Below are 18,609 nucleotides of genomic sequence, written 5' to 3'. Positions count from 1 at the left end.
AAGGGGTGTAATATATTAACTTTTTTGGAATTAAGGAGAAAAGGATCTTGTTAATTCAGGAAAACAGAGCAGATTTTTATTCTCAAGTGAGACACTGCACATGTGACACAAATGCAAAAAGAAGAAACACCTGCAAATTAAGAAACACGATGTAAATAGTCTTAAAACAACACTTGGATGTTTCCAGGAAATTGATGAACCTGCTGTAGTTCAATGTTTTGTGAAGTTCCATCACCATCAACGAGAAGCTGAACAGCTCTACGTTACAATTTTTTGAAACATCACCAGGATTATTTTAGTTTCATCTCAATCATTCACACTGAACCTTTCAGGTAAGAAACTCCAACTAGCAGAGTGAGAGCTCCTGTCTGTACCACCTTAGAGTCTCACTGTTTGTTTATTCACTGAAGTTGCATCAGTCACATGTCACATGTCACAGGATTCAGTTCCAGAAAAGATGTCAAAGGATTTTAACTTCAAAACAATGAGATTTAAATCCTTTATATTATCTGTGTGATATTATTCATATTTATTTTATTTTATTGGCCTTTTCTTGTGTGATGAGTTCTTCAAAGCAACATTTTAGCTCCAACACAACAATCACACTTACACACAGAAGCTGACGACTCCCTGAAACTCTTCCTCTTTTCTTAAACTCTTCTTAAGCAGAACAAAACTCCCAGATGCTGCTGGGAGGGAGCCAGACTGGTTGTTGTGGAATGACAAATGTCCAGTAAGGCAGGAGTCCAACAGATCAGTGTTGAATGAATGTTCTGCACCAAAGAACCTGTGAGAGACGTGAGTGGAATCGTCTCTCACTCAGATCTGGCAGAGGTTTCACTGGTTTGTAGGCTGTGAAGAGTGAAACTGGTTTTAATCGGTGAGAAAGGTCTGATCCTGGCTCAGGTTCAATAAGAACTAAGAACAGGATGAGTCTGAATCTGGGGAAGAGGAAGTCAGACACTCGTCAAAGCAACAATTCATATTATTATACCCGCACCCTAGTAACGATATATTGTGGAGCAGCAAACTGGTTAAGGTGACTTCAGTAGAGTCTGATACAGAATAAACAAACTGGAAAAACAAATGTGAAACTCCCTGTAAAGGTCAAAGGTCAAGGTCTGCTAACACCTGTGACACTGATAAGGATTCAGGGTCTGAGGCGCGGCTGCCATGTCACAATGTGGCCTGCTTCACTACAGCATGTTTTTAAAGTATGTGTTTATATAAAAGTACAAATACACAACAAATAGTTTTAAACTACGTGTTTATTCTACATGGATGAATCTGTGAATTATGAGTCAACAACTCTGGACAGATTTATACGTTAAATATGTGGAACTGGTCTGAATCAGCACACAGATAATTGATTAACACCATTTAGAATTGTTATAATTGGAAAATACACACGTTTCATAGTGTAACTCACATACACACACATACACACAAACACACACTCACATGAAAGGAGACAAGAGGAGACAGAGAACAAAGTTAAAGTTTCCCAGAATTAAACAAGGCACAATGTGCTGAAGCTGTTCAGTCACCACATAATATAAGTCTTTATAATAAAAAAGCCTTTTATTATTATAATCATGTTCATTTCAACAATTATATTTAATAAAATAACTGATTCTTTTGATTTATTAATTTGTTCCATACATTTAAGGACCAGGCACAAAATGTCTCCAGATGATCATCAGATGTCATCAAGGAAAAGTCAACACAAGATTAAAAATGTCAGGATTAATCATTTGCTTCATTGAAAGTGCACTGGAGTCGTGAGCTGTGTCCCAGTTCAGGGGCTGAAGACAGAGTCCCAGTGGTGAGGACGAGACAAGCTGGTGATCAGAAATCAGACGGTCTCTTTTCAGTTGGGCCTGAGTGTCCCACGACCCTGAACTGGGACACAGCTATGGAGACATTTCACTGGCAGTAGAAGGTGAGGACGTTCTCCTGGTTTCCTCGGACCAATAGGACCGGGGGCCTCAGGTCACGTGACAGGACGTCCAGCCACGCCAGGAACAGGGTACTGGGACACACCTCTCTCCTCCCCACGGGCATCGTGCTGTCGAGACATTAAATGAAAACTGTCTGTGTTCCAGTGAGGACACTGTCTCATCTACCATCTACCAACAGAAGAAGAACTCACAACCCCTCTGACAGGACACTGCTCTGCAGTGAGCACTTCAGGAGAGAGGACTTTGACAGGACGGGGCAGACTGTCCGGATTAAAGATGGTGTTGTGCCAACCATTTTCAACTTTCCAGCTCATCTTCAAAGGGTATGTGTATCACTGACCAACAATAATTTAAGGTGTATAAGATTGATGTATCAATATAAATATGTGATTAAATGTCACATTTTAGTTTTTTGTTTCTGCAAGTTATATAATTTGTTGTTTATTACAGCATGTTCTGCCCCACAAATGCATACTTTGTTTAGCTATGCAACAGCGCCCCCTTGGGGACGTTCAGGGATATATCATTACTAGAGGTCAAGGTGTAATTCCCCCGGAAGTGGTTCGAAGTTGGTTTATCTGCGACACAGGTATTTATAAACGTCAGCTATTTATAGACATCAGCTCTTCACATCAGTTGTGTTATTCTTCTGCGGGCTAACGCATCGTCTGTTAGTATTGTTGTCTACTAATTGTGTTTTAACAACCAGAGTGTTATTTTGCCACACAGTTTTATGTTATCAACAGCAGTTCGGCCGAGCAGCTATGCTAAGCTAGCGGGTAGCGCCGTGTCATTTAATATATACGAACTGCCGCGCGATGTAGCTCTTAGCTCTCATTGTAATCTGTTATGTCTGTAAACTTATCTTTTTTATTTTGCTGGACGCAGTTTTTAAAGGAAGGAGCGGCCCTGGTGAGGACCAATGTGAGGACGTGACTGTGTCCAGGGTATCAGGGCCCGAGCACCGACCAGAGTGAGACCAGGTGAGGGCTTATCGAAATTGTAAGGATTCTTATTTTAATTTTTTTCCAGGCAGATGAATTGGCTTTTTGAGGACTTCAACATGCTCAAATTCTTACCAAAATTTGAAAATGTTGACCGTTTACTTACTCTGGAGGAATTTTCAGAGGGCGTGGCAAAATGGCTCAACTCCCCCCCCCCCAGACCCCTGGAACGTGTTCACATTGACCGATCTTAAGAAAAAGCGATACACATGTGTATCATGACCAGACAAACAAAAAGTCGCAGGTGCAATTGGAGAAACGCAACATTAAGCCTGATGTTCTGCATTTAGTGGCCATTTTGAAACATACTTTTTTACTTTGAAGTATTTGTTCAGGGGCTTTCATCAGATCCACTTTAAATTAGTATGATGTCATCACAACAAGATGGAGATACAAACTAACTCAAATACATACAAAATGTATATTTCTGCACATGAAGCCCTTGACCATTTTCTGTGTCTCTTTTATTTCATTATATTTTTTAAATGAAAGTACAGTTAGAAGATGGGGGGGGGGGGGGGGAGCATGTTTGTGTGTGTGTTTGTTGAATTTATATAGAGAAATAATATTCTATAGTTTAATATTGTGTTAAAGTCTGGAAGTGATTTCATAATACGAATAATTCATCTCTTCAATACATAATTGTCTTTTATTTCGTTGACCTTACAGTAGCTTAACAGACTCTAAAATCAGACATCTTTAAATGTATACAATTCATTCAGCTCTGTCTCTTTGATTATATCTGAAGTTCGACCAGAAGGACGTAAACGACTGGAAGATGAAGTGTGCACATCTGAAGGAGAAGCTGAAGTGCAGTCTCCTCAACGAGGAGAGAAGCTTAAAGGAGAAAGAGTATCTAGTAGAATGGCTCGAGAGGAGAAGAATCAGATTTTGGATTTGGAGAAGGAAAACCAGAGGTTGTTACTGCAGATCCCTAAGCCTCAGGTACGTTACATCAGATCATTTTAGATCTTAAAGGGGACATGTTATGAAAATTCCACTTTGTAGTGCTTCTACACGTTTATTTGGGTATCTGGCATGTCTACCATCCCGAAAACTCTGGAAAAAAAAACAACTCCCTGTGATATGTTGTGGTTCCTCTATGTCACAAACAATACTCTAGAGTGCGACAAATGGGATTACGACCAAAAAGTCGACATTTTCCAACCATGCCCATGTCGGGAGTCTCGCTTCATAGCCTTGGACCACCCCCCCCACCATCATCTCACCGGCTCCGGCTCCCCGGCTAGCGTTAGCGATCGGCAAGTTTATGCGCCCCCACTTAGATGTCTATAGCAGCAGCTTGCAGCGTTAGCTCACTAGCGTTAGCTCACTGCACTCAAAACAGGTCATCAGGAGGGCTGTTTTAGACAGGGTAAAAAGGTGCTGTTTTAAATTATCCGTGTTGTATTTTGACCAAAATATGTTACTGACATTTCATTAAGACCCCAAGGAACCATATCAACTGTGGTAAAATGGGCCTATGATGGGTCCTTTAATGATATGGATTGCCCTTTTTTTTCATGTTTAGACTTTGAGGAACAAAATGTTGACACTTATGTTGTGTTTCAGGTTTATGAGAGTCCCACCTTCACGAAATACTTGGACAATGTGAATGCCATAAAGGAGAAGCAAGTACAACTGGAGAGAGAGAAGGAGAAGAAAGAAACGGAGAAGCAGGAAAAGACAAAGCAAGTGGAGAGAGAGAAGAAAGACAAGACGGAGAGCGAGGAACAGAAGAAGCGAGAAAAGAATGAGGAGAAGGAGAAGGTGGGAAGTAGGAGGGGGAGAGAGTGGCAAAGATCAGACCGATGGATCCACCGAGTTCTTCTCCTTGTGCACAGTGAACTGATGTGAATCAGAGAAGTTGGTGTATTACCTTGATCAGGACATTTCTCCTGAAAGACTAAGCCTTGTTACTTTGTTCGGCTGTTTTTGGACATTATAAATCATTAATCTGGGTTCGCCCGTGTTCACAGACCTGAGGCTCAAGATTACATTTATTTTAGTAGCTTGAAAACGTCTCGCTTTAACCACAAGGAAACAAAACAAGGCCACAAACAACTGTTCACACATTTAAATTTCATCTTAATTGATTTTAACCAGAACCTATCTCTGTGGTCGTTTTTGTGCTGTTGATGTTTTATGCAAATCCCTGCTCCCTGCTGTGCCCTTTAGTGTTCAGCCCCATCGTAATGATGAGCACTCACTTTCACTTGAAGCTATACAAGCTGCCTAATTGTGCAAGACTTTAGTTTAAACAGTCATTTGCTGCAATGCTTAACCTCCACAGGTGTTCCATCACAGCACAGGGCACAAAGCCTCGTCCTCCAGGCAGCGCTGTGCACACATACTCAAAGTGTGCATGTGCAGAGAGGGGCCAAGGTTACTGATCACAACAGAAGATACGAGGAACAAGGAAAGCTCAAAGAAACTACTTCCTCTAAAAAGAACATTTGTAAAACAAGTGATGAGGTTAAACCGGTCAAAACCAGCCACAGACCAGCATCATCGTTAACCACAGTGTTTCCTGATGAAGGTAAAACACAACGTACACACTTCAGTTACCTTACAGACATTTTGATGCCAGTGACTTACAGTTAGCACAGACTTCCACTCAGTGCCTCTGAGATGTTGATTTACAACAGGGACCCCTGAGCTTGAGTTTTGTTCAAAGACGTAGGTTGAGGTTTGTGATATAACTTTGCACTTTGTTTAAAATGTTGATGCTCACCAAAACTACAGATATCAAAAATCTGAAGATGTTATTAGCTGTTCTTTAAGCAGCTAGTTACCAGTTTGGCTCTCAGGGCCTGAGGAGGAGATGTATAACGTTGCACCAGCCTGACTTCACATTTAACGTCAGTATCCATCAAGTTGATGAAAAACTAGCAGACAGTTGTTTGCCTGCACAGAAGTGACACTGCATTAGGAGAAGTCTACAAATATGTAATGATTTGATGGAACCAGCGAGTATTTTAAATCTTTGAAGTCGTCACACCTCTGTGCCGAGTCCACCTCCCACAGCTGGAGCTCTCTGATCCCAGATCCCTTTGAACACGAGCCTGAGATCTGCACGTCCACCTCGACACTGAGGCAGAGCAGTTTTCTCATGTGCATCACGGGTCCGAATATCTACTTCAAGTCGAACGTGATCATCTTTGACACAAGGTCAAACGGATTTGATCAAGACACGAGAGCAGCTTAAGGTTCGGTTTGTGATCATGAAAAATAAATGTTTTTACATTTAACAAAGAAGAATGTGTATGAATGTCTTTAGGGAAATACATTAGCACCTCACAAGCTGATACCATATGTTTGTACGCTAAAGATAAAGCTAGAATAAGACGTTAGTTTCTTGGTTACTTATCTTAGCATGAAGAAAAGGTCTGAACTTGTCAAACACCATATTGAAAAAGACACATTCTCAAATAGTAACTATCACATGTTTGGAACTTTGCACTGATCAGATAATGTCTCCATAGAACAGTGAAACAGAGCCAGGGATCGGTCCTCATTAACAACGACAGGAGCACAAACGTAAAGAAAAGACACTTTAATAGAAAGAAAACCCTCCATGCACCACAACAATTCAGTTACACAATTCAGGGTTTCCCCCAGAAAACTTGCTAACCCTGGTGGCAGGCCGCTAGAGAAGCCGACCGGCGGCCGACCGTGTTTTTGTAAAAAAAAAAATGTTAAAAGTTGACAGGAATTTTGAAATTATGACAATTGTTATTGTAAGACATTTATTAACAATACTTATTAATATTACATAATACAGTTTACAAACACAAAAAATAATAAATAAAATAAAAATAAATATAATCAATTCGTTTTCAAGTAAAATCTAAGTGAATATAAAAAAACAAGCCATTTGTGGTAACATTTAAAAGTAAAATAAATTAACATAAATAAAAAAGTGCAAACATGGCCAAGGGGGAACAGGGAACTCAGGGCCTGAAGAGGTATGCTGTGTGACCTCTTTTACTTCTTGCAGAGGGAGCAGGTTGGATCACTGCAAGTGATCCGTCTCGGCTTCTGAAAGAACTCCTCCAGAGCCTTACTGTAGTCAAGATCAGCCACAGAGGGACCATTTATTTTTATACGGAGGCAGGCAGTTAGGCTTTCCTCTGCAGCCTGTTCCTGAGGTCTTTGGGTTAAATCCGCTACTTCGATGTTTCCCATCGCGGCTCGAAGCAGGCTGCTCCGACGCGCTAACATCTGACGCGCTAACATCCGAAATGCTAACATCTGACGCGCTAACATCCGCGCTAACTAGCTCTGGCTCTGCCTCATCGAGCCGCGGCTCGCTGGCGATGCTCTCCGCTTGGCCTGGGGGTGAACGAGCGGACTCATCGTCTCCTCCAGTGCTCCCCCGACTCCGGAAAAAGAAAGAGTCCAAGGCTTTTTGACCCTTTCTCCGTGACATGTCGCGTGAAAGTTGTTGCGAAAGTTGTTGCGTGGTAGAGACAGGTCGTGGTTTTGGAGTTTCAGGTGATGGAAAATACACCTGACCTCTTACCTTATGGCAGGGGTGTCCAAACTTTTTATCCCGAGGGCCACATATAGAAAAAAATACGAAGGTCCGGGCCACTCACGGCGCCACGCCCACCTGCCCTGGAGTGGACGGGGGGGAAGCTACGTTCCGAGGGACAGCTGCAACACAGTGGGCCATAGTCCATCACATTACCTTTCATTTAGCTGACGCTTTTATCCATAGCAACTTACAATAAGTGCATTCAAGGGTACAAACCCAGGACAACAAGAATCAAGAAAGTACGGTATCTTCAAAAATAGACCTAAACTACAAAGTGCTATAATTAAGTGCTTTAAAGTGCTACTAAAAATTTTTTTTAATAATTTTTTTTTTGTTTTGTTTTTGGAGGCGGGCCAATTTAAAATGGATGGTGGGCTGCAGATGGCCCGCGGGCCGTAGTTTGGACACCCCTGCCTTATGGGTTCACATACTGACCATAAGATGTCGCCATTGCGGTTTCAACCGTATCACCAGATGCGGTTAAAAGCGCAATGCCGTCTTTGGTATCATGTTTCTGGTGCATAACATTTTTTTTTTTTTTTTTATAAATAAACAAGCGACGCTTAGCCTGGCGGGGGGGGAGAAAAGCCTGGCGGCCCGCCAGGCCTATAAAGCACTGGGGGAAACCCTGCAATTGGTCCCGTTACACAATTGGTTCATCCCTTGAAAGGAAGCGCTGAGCCGCAGGCGGGGGGGGAGGTGCTTTACTAGACACCCACCTGGGGCTGCTCATGGACCTGGAACTGCTGAGGGTCGTGGGGAGCTGTATTTTGTTGGAAGGGAAGTTGATAAACTGGTGGATTCACACTAGCGTGCTCAGTGCTCGGGTCTCGGGTCTCGGCTCGATGCCACAGGACAGGACGTTGTCCAGCGCTCGTGTCCTCGTATGAAGCCACGTTAGCCTGTTGAGGAACTACATCAGAGGCCTGCAGCTGCTCAGGTTACATTGGTTTTGAGGATTAGATGCATATGGGTCTAGTTCACTGTCCATGATGGGAGGTCGGACGTAAACAGGGCTGTTGGGGTTAGTGGGGCCAAGTGGACCCGATTGTTGATCTGGTCTCATTGGATTCATAGACCGAGACAGTGGACTGGGATTTCTAACGAGCTTCTCTGCCATGTTCTGTCCAGCGTTACCATCGTAAAGTGGTGTTCGAGCCGGAGCTGCAAGATAATCAGTTGGTCCAGGACCTTCATCCAGGTCATCTTCCATATTGAGTAAAAGTTTTGTGTAGCTGGGTTTTCCTCAGTCAGAGGATCCCGTTTGGGTTTGATACCCAGTTGACGGAGGTACGGTCTCTTGCTTCTGACCAGAAGATGGTTTAAACCGGCTGCTGTGCTGTTCAGAAGTGGAGGCAGGTCGGGTGCCGACTGGCAGCAGAGCTTGATGTGTGCCATAGATGTTTCCATTGGGTTTGACCTGACCAGCATTGTAAGCTCCCCCAGCCGCGGCACGTGCCCAGTGGTTTAACCACAAATACCAAAATAGTAACGCAAAGTGACTTGGACAAGTAACTTTAATCTGATTACTGGTTTGGAAATAGTAACGCGTTAGATTACTCGTTACTGAAAAAAGTGGTCAGATTAGATTAACGCGTTACTGGCATCACTGTTGAGGATTGAGTTTTATGTGACGTGGGAACAGTCAAAGCAAATTGAATGCCTGGACTGGAAACTTCAGACGGGCCTTTTAAATGAAGCCCACAGTTGACTGGCGTGTTGCTCTGACCTCTGAGTGGTGGGACGCGTTTCTTTCTTTTGGCTCTGGAAGGTGAGAAGAGGAACCTCTAGGTTGGATTCAGTTGTTGGGTGGTTTCTCAGTGGTGCAGACCGGGGTCGGCCGGTGGGATCCAGCCTCTGGTTTTGGTTTGAGATATCAGGATCCTTTGGTAACTGGGCGCTGGGCAGGGGGTCAGTGGGGCTGGTTCCAGTTGGCCTCCCTCAGAGCCTGGATGTACTGGAGAGGCCGACGACTCCTGAGGTTAAACCTCTCCCTCAGATTCTGCCATTCTTCAGGATAAACAGAACCTCTGGCTGTGAGAAAACCACGTCAAAAACATGACGTGAAGCTTCCAATACAATGTGTGAAGAACAAGGTGGGAGGGTTTTATTGGTGCACAGTCATTGTTGATATCTGAGAAATGTGCTCTTAGCAGCTTGACACATCAAAAACTGGAGTTCAGATTTTTTTGGTGACTGAAAATGAACAAATGTTTATTGTAGTAATATAGAAATTGGATGAAAATGTTGACAATAATTTATATATCTGGGTACATTTCTCACTTTTTAAGGTTAGGGTTAGGGAGAGAGGAGAAGGATGTGGGAGGTTGCCCTAAGAAGGGACCGTTTTGCCGCCTCTTCAGGAGAGAGGACTTTGACAGGGCGGGGCCGACTGTCCGGCTTAAAGATGGTGTTGTGCCAACCATTTTCACCTTTCCAGCTCATCTTCAAAGGATATGTGTATCATTGACCAACAATAATTTAAGGTGTATAAGATTGATGTATCAATATAAATATGTGATTAAATGTCACATTTTAGTTTTTTATTTCTGCAAGTTATGTAATGTGTTGTTTATTACAGCACATTTTAGACATTCAAAACTTCTTTACTGTTTATTTTAGTCGGTAGCAACAAGAACCACAACCACTTCTAGAAGGGCGGATGACAACCTGCCAATGGACTTGATGCCTGATGTTGTGAGTATTTGCCTGTGGAATGTCACAAACTAATGAGAGCATCATATGGCTTCTTATATTAAATCCTTTATCTTGGTGGTACCCAGAAAGGTCTATGATGGTGTTAGTAGCCCCCTCTGAGGGGCGCCCTAGGCAACCGCCTATGTCGCCTGTAGGAAGGAGCGGCCCTGGTGAGGACCAATGTGAGGACGTGACTGTGTCCAGGGTATCAGGGCCGGAGCACCGAACAGAGTGAGACCTGGTGAGTGTCTATCGAAATTGTAATTATTATTTTCATTTTTTTTCCAGGCAAATGAATTGGCTTTTTGAGGGCTTCAACATGCTCAAATTCTTACCAAAATTTGCAGAAAATTTGAAAGTGGTGAACATTTACGTATTCTGGAGGAATTTTCAGAGGGCGTGGCAAAATGGCTCAACATGCCATTTGAATTTATATAAAGAAATAATATTCTATAGTTTAATATAGTGTAAAAGTATTTCTTTCAATTCAAAGTCCTATAATACAAACAACAGTCCTTTGATAACCCCTAACCCTTTGTAGTTTTTCTCTATGATTCACCTCTAAATTCCAGATCATAGCCATTTGTCTTGCATATAAAGGAGAAAACACAATCTCAACATCCAGGTGTAGACGACAGCTACACAGGAATCCTCACAAAGTCCTTCAACAGCGATAGACAACATCAGCAGTTCAACATTCATAAATACTTCTCAACGAACTTTGTTAGAATGAATCAACTGAGTTTATCTGAAATGGAGATGATCGACTGCTCAGGAAACAAAGTAGGTTTGGTTTTAATCAAGAGAAACTTTAGGTTAAACTGTTTTTAGTTTTAAACCTCTTCAAAGCATAATTGTCTTTTATTTCGTTGACCTTACAGTAGCTTAACAGATTCTAAAATCAGAAGTGTGTAAATGTCAAAAACGTATTCAGCTCTGTCTCTTTGAATATATCTGAAGTTAGGATGGGACTGGGTTTTACATGTGACGTGTATATTTGTGTCTTTCAGTCACTTGGACAGATGCAGTCTGATGATGCTGCCCAACATAAGGGGAACGGTGTCACCAATTTGCTGAAGGCCCTCAGCCACCTGGACACAAGGAGGAAGAACCAGGAGCTCGCTGCAGTGAACGCTGCTCTTAAGAAGCTGCATCATTTGAACGCAGTTCTACTGAAGCATGTGGCGGAGAAAGCTGCTCTGAAAAAACAGGCTGCAGTAAACGCTGCTAAAGCTGCAGTACAGGCTGCTCTGAAGAGGCAGCTGTTAGCTGAGAACGCAACTCTGAAGAAGCACAAGGCCTCTAATGACTTACATCTGGATCAGATCAGAGGCGACTGTGTCAACATGTTGACGTTTGTCAACATATCAAAAGCCAGAGAGAGAGACTTGAAGAAGGAGATGGAAGCTATGAAGACGAAGATGAATGAGAAGGTGCAGGAAAACATCTCCCTGACCTCTGAGCTTCATCTCCATCAGTTGGAGAGCCAGAAGGTCGAATGTGACTTGAAGGTGAAATGTGCAGCTCTGAAGGAGAAGCTGAACAGAAGTCTCCGCAAAGAGGAGAGAAGCCAACAGGAGAAAGAGTATCTGATAGAAGGGCTCGCGAGGAGAAAGAATCGGATTTCGGATTTGGAGAAAGAAAAGCAGAGCCTGTTACTGCAGATCCCTAAGCCTCAGGTACATCAGATCATTTTAGATCTTAAAGGGACACATTATGAAAATTCCACTTTGTTGTGCTTCTACACGTTAATTTGGGTATCTGGCCAAGTGTATATAACATTTTTGGGACGTAGACATGCCAGATACCCAAAATAACATGTAGAAGCACTACAAAAGTGGAATTTTCATACGATGGGTCCTTTAATGATATGGATTATACGTTTTTTTCATGTTTAGACTTTGAGGAACAAAATGTTGACACTTATGTTGTGTTTCAGGTTTATGAGAGTGCCACCTTCACTAAATACTTGAACAATGTGAATGCCATAAAGGAGAAGCAACCACAACTGGAGAGAGAGAGAAGAAGGAGAAGAAGGAGAAGAAAGACGCGGAGAAGCAGGAAAAGAAAAAGCAGCTGGAGAGAGAGAAGAAGGAGAAGGAGGAGAAGATAGAAACGGAGAAGCAGGAAAAGAAAAAGCAATTGGAGAGAGAGAAGAAGGAGAAGGAGGAGAAGATAGAAACAGAGAAGCAGGAAAAGAAAAAGCAACTGGAGAGAGAGAAGAAGGAGGGGCCGAAGAGCGAAGAAGTGAAGAAGAGAGAAAAGAAGGAGAAGATAGAGCAGCTGGCGAGAGAGAAGAAGGAGAAGATAGAAATGGAGAAGCAGGAAAAGAAAAGGCAACTGGAGAGAGAGGAGAAGGAGGAGGTGGGAAGTAGGAGGGGGAGAGAGTGGTACCCCTGTTTTCTCTTTGAAATCCGGAGCTAGATCTCCTTATATTCTCCGACGGCCCCACACCTCCATGTTGTGTCCACTGTGTCGTATCCAGTGGGAGCATCAGACCCAATGTCTTTTGTTCTGAAGTTCCGAACAAATCTTAAAATGATGCAACTTTTTCACCTTAAAGCAGCAGCTCAGTTAAGATGAGTTTGTTTATGTATAAAATGAATAAATTGTGTATATTACAATTTCCATGTGGTCAAATGTTTTTACGAGGTAAATAATGTGTCGTGTTTCAGTGAGAAGCTGTATGAAAAAGGACAATTATTTATCTTTTTGTCTTTACTGCTAAATGAACAGTTTGTCATTGTGCCACTAAAATTAAATTAATAAATGTGTGGAGTTTTTACTGTTGTCCACCAGAGGGCAGCACAGACATGCTGATGCTAACTTCAAAGCTTTGAGAAAGGACGTGATCGAAACTTCGTGTAAAACTTTTGGAACGTTGAGGATTTTAGTTTTAAGCAGGAACAAATAATTATGATATGTTTCTTAAGTAAAATCAAACATCTCACAGTAACACCCAGCAACGAGTATGATCCCACAGCAACCAGGACAACCTACACACACACACATGATTCATGGAGCTCTTCATGCATTAGAGCAGGGGTTTTCAACTGGTTTTGTCCGGGGGACCACCATTCTGACTAGAAAGTAATCCGCGGCCCACTGATGTGCCTACGTGTGGGTGTGTGTGTTTGTGCCTGCATGTGGATAGAAGGAAGATTTAACATTTGGTTTTCCATGTTGGTTTTACTTAAAAACCTCAAACAAATCTAGATATATCTACTTAACAAATCTAGAAAAATCTGTATAAAAAACAACAAAAATGGTTGATTTTCAGTGCTTAAGAATTGAAAACAAAATTAAAATGCAGTTTGTAGTTGTACCCATCTCAGAACCATATGTACCTCAATATATAACGTTCATGAATTAAATGTACAGATGTGTAGCTGGCATGTTGAGAGAACGTTAAAGTGACGGTGCTCAATAACAATCATGGTTTGTGCAAATTGTAGGGGTGTGCTTAGGCCCGATTTAAGCGTGTCTATTCATTCTGTTGGGAGAACTGCTACTGGATAGACATAAGTGTTATAAGTCTCCTAAGAAATTGTTTCTCAACCAGCGAACGTGGTAAAGTTGAATGTTATTGCAATTAATTGTTTTGGCTATTATGCCAATTTATTTTTGACTTATTACAAAGTATTTGTTTTTCGCTCTTTTTTTTATATTTTCATTATCAATTCTGCCCTTTTGGGCCGTCTTTTTGTGAAAATAAAAAATTCCCATCACACAAACTACATCTCCAACACCTCCTGAGAGTTTTTCTACCTAGGTCAACCGCTCTCCTACATCTCCCTTTAACACGCATGCACAGGGGGAAATACTGGCAGTTTCTAGCCCCAAGCCAGTTTCAATATTCCCCTCATCACCTTATTTTGTTTTAGACATATTTTTCTTATTTTAGATATTTTTCACGATATTCAAGAGTAATCTGGAAATGTGTTGAAATATCAAAGTTAATTTTGCGGACCCCCTGTAATGCCGTCGCGGACCACCAGGGGGCCGCGGACCCCTGGTTGAAAACCCCCTGCATTAGAGGCTGGAACAGTGGAAGCAGATCAGGTTTGTGAGGATTTCACATAAACGGTTGTTTTTCTTATTAAACTTTAATCGCATTTAAAACGATCATTTAAAATACAAAAAAATATAAATAGTTTTATTATTATTTATCACTATTATAACTTGCCAGAGTTGTCATAGTTAGACAGGGAACTTTATTTACTCATCTGACTGACACAGCTCCAGCAAAGCACGCAGAAATCTGACAGAAGAGAAGAAATACACAACACGTTGTTCGACAATGGAGATGTTAAGTTAGTTTTCCAGATTTGCCTCGACACGTGTCACGTGGACAACACACTCGACACACTTAGGACAGATCCTCTGTTGATTTCACAGAAACTATGAAAAACAAACACACCCGTTCTGTGATGAGCATCTGGATCGTTTTCATTCTCCGATGAATGAACCTGATCATCGACAACAACAAGAACATCTTTTAAAATCACGTCCGCTGACTTTAACCAGCCGCGACAGGAGGACACGTGAAACTTCACACGTCCATTAGAAGCACGTTCACCAACTTTACTCATAAAAAAAAAAGAGGCGGTGGTCTAGTGGCAGAAACTTGGACTATGGGCAGAAAAGGTCTCTGGTTCGTCTCTGGTTCGAGAAACAACAAAAAGACGAACCTGAATTGATCTGTCCAAAAATCCAAGAGGATTCTCCCTACCCTGTCTAGTGCCCCTGAGCAAGGCACCTTACTCCCCCAACATCTGCTCCCCGGTGAGCAGAGTGATGTTGTGAGTTGTGGGTGACTGATGTTTACATGTAGCACTGGTTTGGTGTGTGCGTGTAACATTATATAAAACTTTATAAGCTTTGTTATCAAACATGTGTTGCCGCTCCAGACACATGTTATTTGGGGGAAGAGGGGGCAAAATGGCTCTTTCGATAGTAAAGGTTGCCGACCCCTGTCTTATACTGTCAGGAGGCCTCAGCCGAAACATGACCCGAGAGATGGTTATTGAATCAGGACATCACACACGTCTATTTTCCTTCAAACTTCAAAACTTCTCTCTCGACAAAACCCCGTTCCGTTAGAGCCCCCCCTCAAAACAAGAGTCCCAACCAACACCCTGCTTATAACAGGAACTACACATCAACCTTCCACAATGAAGCCACAAACTAAAATAGCTTATAGATGTGTTGATTTTTCCCGATGTGAATAGCATATTCATCAAAAGTTGTTCAAAGTTTATTTATAAATTAATTCATTTATTCTAGTCCTCACAACAGTGCAAAACAAAAACATACCTGGTGTTCAAGCGGCGTTGCGGTCTGCAAAATAGTTTTATTATTTAAAGTATTATAAAAGTGCCTATTGCAGAGTTGACTGAACCATTGACTGCTCAGTGTGTCTGTGCAGTGTTTCTCACACCACCAGTAGATTCTGACTGCCATATTAATTTCAATCTAGCCTCTTAATCTGTCTCTCAAAATGGACCAGATTGATGCATCTTTACTTTAAAATGTACTACATCCTCTTCCAAGAGGGTCCAGGGTCCATCCACCATGATCTCTACAAATCCTGTGGGGAACACTGTTGTGTGCATGTGTGAGTGAGTGAGTGAGTGAGTGAGTGAGTGAGTGAGTGAGTGAGTGAGTGAGTGGGCATGTTATTGTTATAAATAAATTGTGCCTTTTGGCTTGATATCTCAATTTATTCTTTTGAGTTTTATTCCCTCCCGGTCTATCTGAATTCTGTTGTGTTGATACAGTGCTGGCAAACTTCATTTAATTTAGAAATCTCAAACTAGTGTCGCTGATGTAACCGGTTACAGCTCCTAGTGGCGCTGGGGTCTTGAAAAATATTAGAAGGATCTTGAAAAGTATTGAATTTAATCTCAGGATTGCTGCATATACCTTAAATATTTGGGTGTTTCTCACGACTTAGCTTTGCTTCAGCTGCTCACAAATGGATTCTGATGCCACAGCTTTGTTTTCCCTGAAACGCTGCAGCATCCGGATCAAAGAGCTGAAAAGACGTCTGCGTGTTAATCTGGTGGAGGATGAACCTCTGCCAGAGGAATTTATTCTTATCGCTAAATGATTTACTAATTACGTTTTATCATCTATTCAGATTGATTAGTCCAGTTCTTCAGGTTGAATGTTGGAGTCTTTACAAAATTCTGCTTGGCTGTGAGTTTTGCTGCTCTACTGTGATTTCTGAACAAACATTCATTTGTGTTAAACTGGATTCATCTCCTGCACAGTTTTGTCTATATTCACGTAAAATGTATTTATTTATTTTAGATTGAATGTGAAGAACAAAAATAAATGTCTTCCCCGTCCAAACACTTCTGGTCTGGATTGTAATGTAGAAATAGTGTCTATTATAAATTTATGTGAAACCTTCGGAGTCACTGTTTATTTTAGGATAAATAAATCACCAGACAACCGATTCGCAGCCCTGTGGTCTTCTGTGTTTTCTGCCTGTTGTCTTTTATTTATACATAAACTGTGTGAGGACGTTTCTCACCGCGTGTGAGGAGACGAGACCATTTATGGACCTGCTGTCGCTCCAGCAGGACAGATTAATACCTGGTGAAGTGAGGGCCTCACCTTATCAGGAAGTGAGCGACTGTACGAGAGCCACAGACTGTGAAGACACAAAGAGCCCAACGGAATAAAAACAACCTAATTACACACGCACACATGCACGCGCAGGATTAGACAGAGTAATCCCAAACAAAACATGTGAGCCTGTAATCCCAATAATTTAACATATGGCGGAAAAATCGGCGCATAACCTGTTAATGACGACAGTATGGTGGTCTGGCTGGATGCCTGGAAGTGAGGGGGGTGGGGGGTGTTATACACAAGTCAGAAAATAGTTGGCACACAAAATAAAATAAAAGGTCACTATTCCACAACCCTGCAGGTTACAGTTAAAACCTTTTGAAAAGCAACTCCTTAGATTTCATTGCAGAAAATGAGACAAAAAATATGAGACAATTAACCATGAGACCTGTTGTATATTTTCCATTGAGAACCTGTAATGGAAAATATCACTGACCAGTGTCTAAGGTATTGGAAATCCCCTTCCTAGGTGTCTCACTGCTGTGATGCTGTCTACCTGACAGGATGGAACCCTTATTTGGTGATGTTTTTCTTTTAATTGGCACCAGGGACGGAAGGACACAGCAGATGAGACAGAGGATGAATCTCATGTCTTTCATGTCTTCTTTTCTTTTTCATATCATGTCTTATGAAACGCCCTTTTTGTATAAGTTCTGGCTTCTGTGAACTTGCAGCCAGTTGTTCCATCTTGAGCACCCGTGCTTGTTGTGTAAACTCTGCAGAGCTTACTGTTATAAAGACTCAATGGCAACTCCAGTCTGAGAATTTCATTATTTCAAATCTCAAGATGAATTTCCATCACAAACCACAGCAACAAGTCAGAAGCTGCTGCAGTGACGTGGATCGTACCATGTCCTGAAGAGTTCATCATTTATCAACTGGTCTAATTAAGACACTTCTATCACCTAACGACCTGTAGATATCTCTGTTGATGTGTTGAAGCGTGCACTCGTCTCAGTGGAACCTGAACCCAGCACTAATGTTCCCTCTGCAGTCGCTCACAGGCTCTGACTTCCTGAAGCGTATAGAGTGGTTCACTCAGATAATATAATGCTGGTTGACCAGAATGAGCCCCTCAGGGTCAAACTAATTGATTTTGGCACGTCCGTCTCCGGAGGACACACTTGGGAAGCAACACCAGCCGTCGTGTTACCGGTCGGCTCAATGTGCAAAGCTCATCATTTAATAATTGTGTTCGCTGCTAATGATCCAACAGACATGGTCCTAGGTGTCAGTACAGATTCTGAATTTAACAAAGTACTGATCAGCTGTTGTTTGGACCCAGTTCACCTGAAGTCACCCTGAGCCTCCTCTCCTCTGAGGCCGTCTGCTGCTTGCTTCTCTTTTTTTTATCTCTGCTACAACGAAAACCAGAAAGTGAGAAACCAATTATATGTTCATTTAAATATGAATACTCGATGTGGGCTAATGTGGCTCCTTATGTTCTCGCTCCAGATGAAGAAGCTTGTTGACACGTTGGTCCAAGAAGGAAGAGGCTGAGAGGGTAGAGGCTTCGGCCATCCCTTCTTCATGTGACCCAGCTCATGTGTGAGGAGACATCACCGTCACCCTTATGAGGTCGTCCAGCTGAAGTCACAGAGGTTATGACTCAGCACCTTCCTCCTCACACACACACAATGCAATATTCGACTGATCAGGGGAAGTTAGGAGTTTAGAAGAAGCCCTGACATGCTCACGTTTCAGTTTAAAACGACCACACACTGAAATCGTGAGCTTGATCTTCCAACCTGATTCATTTACATCG

At 42.1% G+C, this 18,609-nt stretch overlaps 1 protein-coding gene across 10 annotated transcripts; it reads left to right on the top strand.

The window, feature by feature from the left end:
• The first annotated feature begins 185 nt into the window (after nucleotides 1-185).
• LOC128443974 (putative uncharacterized protein DDB_G0271982) lies at nucleotides 186-12,945 on the top strand. Of its 10 annotated transcripts, XR_008339102.1 has the most exons (10): nucleotides 2,502-2,550; nucleotides 2,850-2,944; nucleotides 3,714-3,910; nucleotides 4,538-5,504; nucleotides 9,797-9,991; nucleotides 10,128-10,202; nucleotides 10,289-10,443; nucleotides 10,775-10,985; nucleotides 11,213-11,881; nucleotides 12,142-12,945. XR_008339102.1 is itself a non-coding variant. In XM_053426233.1 (9 exons), the coding sequence occupies exons 7-9, from the start codon at nucleotides 10,932-10,934 to the stop codon at nucleotides 12,313-12,315; spliced, it is 897 nt and encodes a 298-aa protein (XP_053282208.1). In that variant the 5' UTR covers nucleotides 2,502-2,550; nucleotides 2,850-2,944; nucleotides 3,714-3,910; nucleotides 4,538-5,504; nucleotides 10,128-10,202; nucleotides 10,289-10,443; nucleotides 10,775-10,931; the 3' UTR covers nucleotides 12,316-12,945. The 10 variants fall into 10 exon arrangements, 5 of the variants coding, with proteins under 5 accessions (XP_053282209.1, XP_053282208.1, XP_053282211.1 ...); XR_008339100.1 differs by having other exon boundaries at nucleotides 9,797-10,202; XM_053426233.1 differs by lacking the exon at nucleotides 9,797-9,991.
• Nucleotides 12,946-18,609: the final 5,664 nt, after the last annotated feature.

This window comes from Pleuronectes platessa, chromosome 7, assembly GCF_947347685.1.
Source record: "Pleuronectes platessa chromosome 7, fPlePla1.1, whole genome shotgun sequence".
NCBI classification, from domain to species: domain Eukaryota; kingdom Metazoa; phylum Chordata; class Actinopteri; order Pleuronectiformes; family Pleuronectidae; genus Pleuronectes; species Pleuronectes platessa.
The sequence above is the reverse complement of the archived record's forward strand: the minus strand, read 5'-3'. Positions and strand labels throughout refer to the sequence as shown.

Coding starts and splice junctions, on each gene's coding strand:
- LOC128443974 (XM_053426234.1), top strand. CDS start 10,932: ATGAATCAACTGAGTTTATCTGAAATGGAGATGATCGACTGCTCAGGA. Junction 10,986..11,212: donor TCGACTGCTCAGGAAACAAA/GTAGGTTTGGTT, acceptor TGTGTCTTTCAG/TCACTTGGACAGATGCAGTC. Junction 11,882..12,141: donor TGCAGATCCCTAAGCCTCAG/GTACATCAGATC, acceptor GTTGTGTTTCAG/GTTTATGAGAGTGCCACCTT.